The sequence below is a fragment of the Tenebrio molitor genome, chromosome 6 (assembly GCF_963966145.1).
Source record: "Tenebrio molitor chromosome 6, icTenMoli1.1, whole genome shotgun sequence".
NCBI lineage: Eukaryota > Metazoa > Arthropoda > Insecta > Coleoptera > Tenebrionidae > Tenebrio > Tenebrio molitor.
Window position 1 is genome coordinate 13,866,693 of NC_091051.1, and position 8,011 is coordinate 13,874,703.

The window sequence follows — 8,011 nt, forward strand, 5'->3', positions numbered from 1 at the left end:
AAAAAACCTTTAGGCGTTGCGAAACGCGTCAAGTCTTGTCGGGTCATTTAAATTAGATAACGAACTCATTATCGAGAAAATTAAATTTGTTTGGTTTTTTGTGTACGGTGTTTTCAGCTGGGAAAAAATCAATGGACAAGCGTTGAATTTTCAACAACTCTTTATTCCTTGAACTGTAGAAATTAAATAGCAAAGAAAAACCCTTAAAGTTAGGGATATAAAATATCATAATGCCCTGGACGGTACAGTAAATGTACAGAAGGTGTGCAGCCTTCAGGAAAGTCGTGTTCTGTGACCGATTTATTGTTACCCCGATCCATATAAACAACGCGAACACCTGTATTTAGAGCTGCGCAAGCTGCGATAATGTGAATGTGGTCGCTTTCTTTGTACATTGGTTCGACTTCCTGATGACAAAAGTCAGCTACCTGTAAAGTGCATATTGAAAAATATAATGAAAACAAATTCGTCAACTTACAGATCTATGACCTTCTATAAAACAACTATAAAAATCCTGATCTTTTTGCAACTGCCCGCTTGTTAAAAGCCTTAAATATACAACCATGTAATCAGAATAACCTTGTTCATTGAACAAAAAGTGAAGCGTCTTTTTTGCATCTTCTAAGTCGGTGATATCCCCTACACGTTTAAGAACTTCCATGTACTAAAAATTTGATATTTTTAATGGGAACAAGTAAAAAGCGAAACTCACAGTATCGTAAAAGTCTTCTACTGTGAACTGTTGAAAGCCAAGGGAAACTAGAACATTTTTACTCTCTTCGGCTTGTTTATAGAACGTGTTAAATTCGTCTTTTTTATCTAACAGTCTTTCAAGGCCTGCATAACTATACGCGCGGAAAAAACAATTCCCATCAGGTCTAGTTCTTCGGATGTTCTTATATTTGGAAGACAGGTCTTTGATTTTTTCTAAATAAACTTCGTCGTTGGAATATTCTTTATTTAACGACGATATTGGTTCCAATTCACCAACCAAGGGAATTGACTCGGAAATCTACGATAAACAAAAACTGATAGAAAAACATAACCTTACTTTACTTACGATAACACCTCTTTTTCAATTTGACGTTGTTGGGCCAGAATTAGCTCATCCTGATTGACATGAGACGATTCTTCGGCGGAATTTTTACTTTCATCACCCATTTTCTGTTAAAATTAACAAAATAAACTGACAAAGCAAAATATTTTCGAGCACTCAATTTTGACAGTTGCTATGGCAGCTTGGCTTTATTGTGATTGTTGGGGGCGAGAAACGGCGATAAAATTAGGTGGACAACGTGGCCGGCAAATTCACCGATAGCGTTACAAATTATGCAAAATAAATGCGTTACCTCTGGTCTAAAATTAAATATAGTGTGACCAAAAAAAATATCAAAATCAAATATGGCGTATTGATGGTTGCATCGACGAGGGTCCATTCCCCGGCACCGGTTCTTTATATAAACTACAAGGTCGATCACCCCCATCCAAAAATCAATATTTGTTCAGAAATGTAAGTACTAAGGATTCAGGTTAATTTACACAAACTGGAAGCAAAAATTAGGCGCCTGTTGGGGTGCGGTTTTTAAATTTACAAAAGCGATCCAGTTGAAGAATTTATTAATATCAATACAATAATCCAATAAATACGTTGTATAAATGTTTACAATCAGATCTACATACACAAATAATAATTATCACTATTAGTTACGCAACAAGTTCACTTTGGTATATACGGAAACGCCGATACAATCTTTTCTAATACTGCTATGGACTCATAATTTGATGTAACTGCGTAATTTGGGCTAAATCCAAGTGACCTAATTAAAACGACACCAAATGACAAATCTAGCAGCAGAAAGAAAGGGGTTGTAAGTTGGAACACAGCCAAACAATATTCGTAAATATTAAACAACAAAAACAACACGAGCAAATAATTTAACAAACGCAAATAATACAGATCATTCGTGCAGGTACCTGAAATTCCTGAACAAAATTCACAATGGAATTTAAACAGCCTCTGAGCACAACTTTGAACTTAGTTTATACTTGCTCTTCAAATTTCGATCGCGTTTTCTTCAGCAGACGCGTCCGACATTCAAAACAACTTACACGTATTGTGATGCAGAAATTTATCCGAACCCGCTATAGAATTAAAGACACCTACAACACACCTCGAATTTGTATAAAAAATACTCTATAAAATGTTTATACTGGACAGAAATTTTTAAATACGATTCTTTGTTGAGAGCAAAATCTAAACTAGAATCCCATTTACTTCCTAAATGTACTCATCGACCTATAAAAAATTATTGTAGAGGAGGCAGATTATCTAGATCCAGTAGCTCGTTAATTCTCTTTATGCAAAGCTTCGAACCTTCAAAGGCTTCTTTGGAAATCTAAAACGAAATCCGTGACTCGTTACGAACACGCCGACTTCTGTACTTACCAGACAGAAGTTTAAAAATCCGTGAGGCAAACCCGACAAAATGTCCAAGTGGACATCTTTGTTCAGTTCTTTTAATCTCTTGGAGAACATCACGCAGTCGTCCAGACACGGATCTAGATGAACGGTCTGCACAAACATTAATTAAAGGAGTACGAGATGTGGAGGTGCGTTTACCAATGTCCGAACGGGAGGGAATCTCTCTAGATCTTCTTTGGAAGCGAAAAACGGACTTAGGTATGGATCTTTGGGAACGACGAATTTGAACTCATCCAACAGACTACACTGCTTGTCCAGGTCCAAGTACTTCTCAGCGGCACTCACGCTCCTCGGCATCATAAAATCAACACCGACTGACGCCCTCTGTGTGATCCAGTTGTTGAAGCGCCACTTCAGATTTGTAACAAAATTGGAAACTTTGTTCTGCAGGGAGTCGTCAAGCGACTGGGAAGAAGTCGCACTTTCGTGTTTTAACACAGCCACTCGAGTCCCGTCGGTTTCCGTATCGGAATCTAAAACCAACACGTTACCCAAATCCTCTGGCTCCCGCGACACCAATACCCAAAACGTATTTTTCCAAAAAATCTGACACATATTTCTGACTGTTCTCGATGTCCGACGGCTGGAGGTCTATGTCTTTGACGTTCTTGTCGTCGACGGCTGCCCCATTCGAATTCAAAGAACCGTAAGTGAGAGTATCCGAGGTGTCGGACACCGGCGACTTGTGGGCTTGCAACTCCATCAGATCCGATTCGGATATTTCTTCGAAGCTTTCCGTGTCTGAAGTCTGCTCGCAAGCGGCCGAGCCGTTTTGAGTTTTTTTCGATGCATCGGGACAAGCGTAAGCTGGACACGAACGACATTATTCTGACAGGGTAGGATCGTTATTTCGAAGTTTTTACCTTTTAAGCAGCGCATCATAAAACCGAAAGGTAACAGAGGATCCATCATGCATAACAAGCGGGCCGGCGAAGGAACAAAATTTACTAGAGTAGGCACGTATGCTACGAATAGGCCCATCGGGGGTGGAATGCCCAAGTGGAGGCATTTTAAAGTGGTGGAAAGTAGCAAGTTTGCTCCTGCCGAGTCCCCAGCCGCCACTATTCGCTCGCCTTCAACCAAATAAGAACCCGTAATAAAAACAAACTCGCGTAATGGAACTAAGTTTTAAATGAATATGGAAACATGGAGGTTTTGTTATTCGTGGGGATTTATTTTGGTAAATGTGGCCCAGCAAGATTTACTTGTTGTTAGCTTAACAAATACAGTGAAACCAGTACAAAGCCAATGACGCAGAATTTTAAATCGGAAGCGCTCGACTCTGCACCGCTATGTATTCAATAAAATCACAATCTACTTCACCGTCGAATAGCTGAGTTGCTGACTATTTTAAGTGACGTGGAAGAGTTAAATAATTGTTATGTCACATCCGATCATGTTTAAACATTTACTTAGGTATTTCTGAAAAATCTATTCAAAATTCAAACATTATTTTTAGAGGTGCTGCAGTTGTTTTTATTTGCCCTTCGAGTTAGTTGCAACAGTTCCAAAGTACAATCCATTGCTAATTGTTGCTGTATTAGATTTTTTAGAAACACATTTTGATAATAACATTTTTCTCAACAGGGTTTGACCTCATCGAAACTTACAGTTTACGATGAACACTCATTAGGACAAAATTGTACCCGACAGTCGACCAGTAGAACTTTGCGTAATCCCCCGTTCACACATAACCACGAGTCAGCTGGTTCGCCTGTTATTTAAAGCGAACCAGCTGAATCGTGTTTATATGTGAGCGGAGTATTACGCAAAGTTGTACTGGTCGACTTGTCGGGGACTATTTTGTCCTAAGGACTGGTCATAAATCACCGTAACGTTTCCCACGTTTCTGTTTAGAATAAATAATATATTGTACAACTAGTTATGAAAGTCATACTTTTTTTCATGAATTTGCCGTTTGATTAACGAGGGCGGAGCCCGAGTTAATCAAACAAATGAGTGAAAAATGGAGACTTTCATAACGTGTTGTACACGACATTTTTTTGCATATTGCATAATTGAGATTATGCAAAATAAAAATTAAAAAAAAAAAACAGGAATGCATAGTAGGTATCCTTTGACAATGAACTGAAAAAATTATTAAGAAACGTACTACTTTCATTACGATTTTTCGTTAAAAAATCTGGTTTTTAAGATCAAGATATTAGGCGTATAAAAACTTATCCTGTATACATTATGTGTAATTTTAGTCAATATTTCTCAGAGTTTTAAGAACATTACATGTAATTCGCTCTTGACCTATAAAACAAGAATATCACCTTCATTAGTAGCAAACATTTCAATTAATTGTTGTTCATATAATAATTAAAATTTAATTACCCCATCAGATAATTGTAAAACAAGTTGCACATTTATTACAAGCTGATGTAATTTCTGTGGAGTAGCAAAATAACTATGTAGAAACTGTTTTTAACAGCAAGATGAAAAATTTAAAAGATAAAATTTTACCTGTACTGCCCAACAGTTGACAATTCTTTAAGGCCCAACAGTAGGCATAAGTGACTTCTTCTAAGGCCCTTGGAAATGGGGCTTCTGGGGCCAAGCTATAGTCAATGCTCAAAATTGGAACCTTAATTTGTTTAGCCCATTCCCTCAAGTAGCACTCATGTGACAGTGATGACTGAGCAACAAAACCTCCTCCATGGCAATGTATTAATAAGCCTCTCGCTGGGGGCTTACTCTTGTATCGATTTGTAGCCTCACCAATCATTCCCTCATGTACTTCATAACTGATAAGGCGCACTTGTACTGGTTTTCTACCTACAAGATTGTCAGTTATGTACTTTAGCATTGAATTAAAAAAAAAATACCAATATGGGATGAGGGAACTGGGACATCAATTTCTTTGCCATCCACATTAACAGTAAATGGTTCAGGAGGTAGACTGATAATTCTGGAGACTGCCACAGTAGGAGTAACAACATACGGCATGTTAGTCATCAATTCATTTTCAGAAAGAAACCAAAATGCCTTGCAGAAATCTACATCAGCATTCTGTGAGATATTTACAATTCTTCTAGCCCTTTGTTCAGGGTCATTTACATATTTTGATGTTGCCATGACTGATGTTGTTGCTTTTGCAAAAAATGAACCTTGATTATAGTAGATTTCAGAAAAAATTGCCATAGACATGGAGATGAATTGAAGAATGTTTTTCAAAGATTCACAAAACTAAAAATTTACATTTGTTAAGATGTCAACAATATGATTAGGTACATATTTACTTGAAACCCCATACAACGCCCATAAAAGCAATATTGATTGATGTCTTCATAATTTGAGAGCAACTCTTGCGGTGAGTGCTCCTCATCAGGAAACAAGCTACCTGAATTGCTCCATGATAACAATGTTTCTAAATGTTTAAAGCAAGTATCTAAACTTGCAATTAAGTGTGCACAGGACTCAACATCCCTAAAATTTTATTATTATAAAGTGTATCATGTTAAATGTTCAAATTACTTGGTGAGTTGAGTTTTTCTGAAAAATGCACTAGCTCTTTTTAAACAAATTTTCCTATTGAGCTGAATGGCAAAATCAATTGCCGAATTGCCAACACTCAGAAAGCTTCGATAGCCATTTCCTGGTGTACTTTCATCAAAATCAAACTTGTCTACTTGTGAGGCTATTCTGGCCATTTTGAGAGAAAACTCATCGAGATTTTCTTTGATTCCCATAAAGGAAATGTACAATCGCTGTCCATTTTCGCTGGTATCGGCCGCAAAAAAATCGGCATTATTTGTGCACAAATCTTTTAGAACACTGATATTCGATGATGTTTCTTGCTTAGTTTCTTCTAGGCCGTTTGTCAAATTGTTGGGGTCTGTCATTTCGAAAAATTTTGGTATTTTAGTGGCTCAAGTACTTAATTTGTTTTTCATGTGCTAACAATTTGGGTTAGATAAGAACTAATAATATTTACATTAAAAATGAAGCAATGTTTTCTACTTGATGTATTTTGATAGGTGACATTAACGTCATATTATACCAATCTTAAAACACTAAAATCCCAACACGCAACAGATAAAAACCCCAACTTTTGTTGACGCATGTCAAATGTCAAAAGTACCACTATTTTTTTTAGAAGTTTTATATATATTTTAAACAATTTTCCTCTGCAAGATGACGACTTTAAGGCCATTTACTTGTGACGATATGTATAAATTTAATAATGTGTTAGTAATAGCGTCTGTGTTATAATCTAGATTAACATTTTATTTCTAGCAATTTAGATCCTTTAACAGAGACTTACGGCTTGTCTTTTTACATGCGTTACTTGGCGCACTGGCCGGAATATTTTCAAGTTGCCGAGTCTCCAAGTGGTGAAATTATGGGCTACAGTAAATTATTACAGTAAATCTACCAGTACAACAAATTTAAAATCATTATTTTTAGTAATGGGAAAAGCCGAAGGAATAGGAGAAAATTGGCATGGCCATGTTACAGCTTTGACTGTTTCTCCTGATTTTAGACGTTTAGGGTTAGCTGCAACACTAATGAACTTTTTAGAAGATGTTTCAGAAAAGTATAAAAATATTTTAGAAAATGTCTCGTATTATAATTTTGTGTTGCAGGAAACGCGCTTACTTTGTTGATTTGTTTGTTAGAGTTAGTAACAAAGTGGCAATTAACATGTATACAAATTTAGGGTATATTGTGTATAGAACAGTTTTAGAATATTATTCAGGTGATCCTGATGAAGATGCTTATGGTAGGTATATCAGTATCAATATTTTTCAGATAATATATATAATTTTTTGGCAGATATGAGAAAAGCATGCTCAAGAGATGTAAATCAAAAGTCTGTGATTCCTTTAACACATCCTGTGAGACCTGAAGATGTGGACTAGTAGACCATTTATTTATTACAATAATTATATTATATCACTCTCAGAATTGTATAAATTGTCATTTTCATGCAATAAGTCTTAAGTAGTTGTGTGCTAAACATTGGGATTAATGTTTAAGTATCTTATGCGAAGGAATTTCAGAATAAAATTATTTGGTTGTGATATAGGTATTCATATAAGTATGAATGGTGATTGTGAAATGTGAATAATTCTACATGAAATAATTTGATTATTTTTTCATTTGCAAAGACATTTTGTGAAGTGAAACGTTTATGACAAGCATTTTACAGAACACACTAATCTGACGTCTCGCTTTCGCTTCCTGTCAGGTTAATTTAATTATTACTGATGAAATTTAAATGATTATTTTTTTTACGTTAAAAATTTAAGAAATGAAGAAGTTGTATGCTCCTAAGTCAAAACGTTGTTGCCATTTGCTTAAAAAAAAACCGTGGGTGTCACTATTGAAAACTAATGGTTGGGGGTGGCGCCAGTGAGTGCGGCTAGACTAGGGGTAATGTAAATTACTACTTCACTGCCGACGATTTACGTGTAGGTTGTAGTAGAGTAATATATTAAAAGGAGAGATTTAAAGCTTGTGACGAGTTATCGCAATTTACGCTAATCTTAATTTTTTAATTTAGGAAACTATATAAATTCT

The 8,011-nt window shown here is 36.0% G+C and overlaps 3 protein-coding genes across 3 annotated transcripts; 1 reads left to right on the forward strand and 2 right to left on the reverse strand.

Annotated features, from left to right (window-relative positions):
* Positions 1-142: 142 nt before the first annotated feature.
* Positions 143-1,414, reverse strand: LOC138134072 (ubiquitin thioesterase otubain-like). The gene is made up of 4 exons (XM_069052144.1): positions 1,069-1,414; positions 713-1,012; positions 479-664; positions 143-428 (listed from the first exon to the last, which is right to left on the reverse strand). Exons 1-4 carry the CDS (start codon positions 1,159-1,161, stop codon positions 210-212), a joined length of 798 nt encoding a protein of 265 aa, XP_068908245.1. The 5' UTR covers positions 1,162-1,414; the 3' UTR covers positions 143-209.
* Positions 1,415-1,600: 186 nt separating this feature from the next.
* On the reverse strand, positions 1,601-6,482 carry Hsl (hormone-sensitive lipase). Its single transcript, XM_069052133.1, has 9 exons — positions 5,963-6,482; positions 5,728-5,914; positions 5,314-5,674; positions 4,952-5,263; positions 3,346-3,555; positions 3,005-3,289; positions 2,621-2,955; positions 2,447-2,572; positions 1,601-2,396 (listed from the first exon to the last, which is right to left on the reverse strand). Exons 1-9 carry the CDS (start codon positions 6,328-6,330, stop codon positions 2,307-2,309), a joined length of 2,274 nt encoding a protein of 757 aa, XP_068908234.1. The 5' UTR covers positions 6,331-6,482; the 3' UTR covers positions 1,601-2,306.
* A 35-nt stretch (positions 6,483-6,517) lies between these two features.
* On the forward strand, positions 6,518-7,512 carry Naa20A (N-alpha-acetyltransferase 20 A). The gene is made up of 5 exons (XM_069052145.1): positions 6,518-6,675; positions 6,725-6,840; positions 6,896-7,025; positions 7,075-7,211; positions 7,265-7,512. Exons 1-5 carry the CDS (start codon positions 6,623-6,625, stop codon positions 7,348-7,350), a joined length of 522 nt encoding a protein of 173 aa, XP_068908246.1. The 5' UTR covers positions 6,518-6,622; the 3' UTR covers positions 7,351-7,512.
* The last annotated feature ends 499 nt before the right edge of the window (positions 7,513-8,011 follow it).

Excerpts from the sequence above, each read along its gene's own strand:
- Hsl (XM_069052133.1), bottom strand. The coding sequence starts at position 6,330 with ATGACAGACCCCAACAATTTGACAAACGGCCTAGAAGAAACTAAGCAA. Across the intron at positions 5,675-5,727 it reads GGCGTTGTATGGGGTTTCAA|TTTTGTGAATCTTTGAAAAA; the intron begins GTAAATATGTAC and ends GTAAATTTTTAG. Across the intron at positions 2,956-3,004 it reads TTTGGAAAAATACGTTTTGG|ATTCCGATACGGAAACCGAC; the intron begins GTATTGGTGTCG and ends TGTTGGTTTTAG.
- LOC138134072 (XM_069052144.1), bottom strand. The coding sequence starts at position 1,161 with ATGGGTGATGAAAGTAAAAATTCCGCCGAAGAATCGTCTCATGTCAAT. Across the intron at positions 1,013-1,068 it reads AACGTCAAATTGAAAAAGAG|ATTTCCGAGTCAATTCCCTT; the intron begins GTGTTATCGTAA and ends TGTTTATCGTAG. Across the intron at positions 665-712 it reads TAGAAGACTTTTACGATACT|TACATGGAAGTTCTTAAACG; the intron begins GTGAGTTTCGCT and ends TCAAATTTTTAG.
- Naa20A (XM_069052145.1), top strand. The coding sequence starts at position 6,623 with ATGACGACTTTAAGGCCATTTACTTGTGACGATATGTATAAATTTAAT. Across the intron at positions 6,676-6,724 it reads ATGTATAAATTTAATAATGT|CAATTTAGATCCTTTAACAG; the intron begins GTTAGTAATAGC and ends TTTTATTTCTAG. Across the intron at positions 7,212-7,264 it reads TCCTGATGAAGATGCTTATG|ATATGAGAAAAGCATGCTCA; the intron begins GTAGGTATATCA and ends ATTTTTTGGCAG.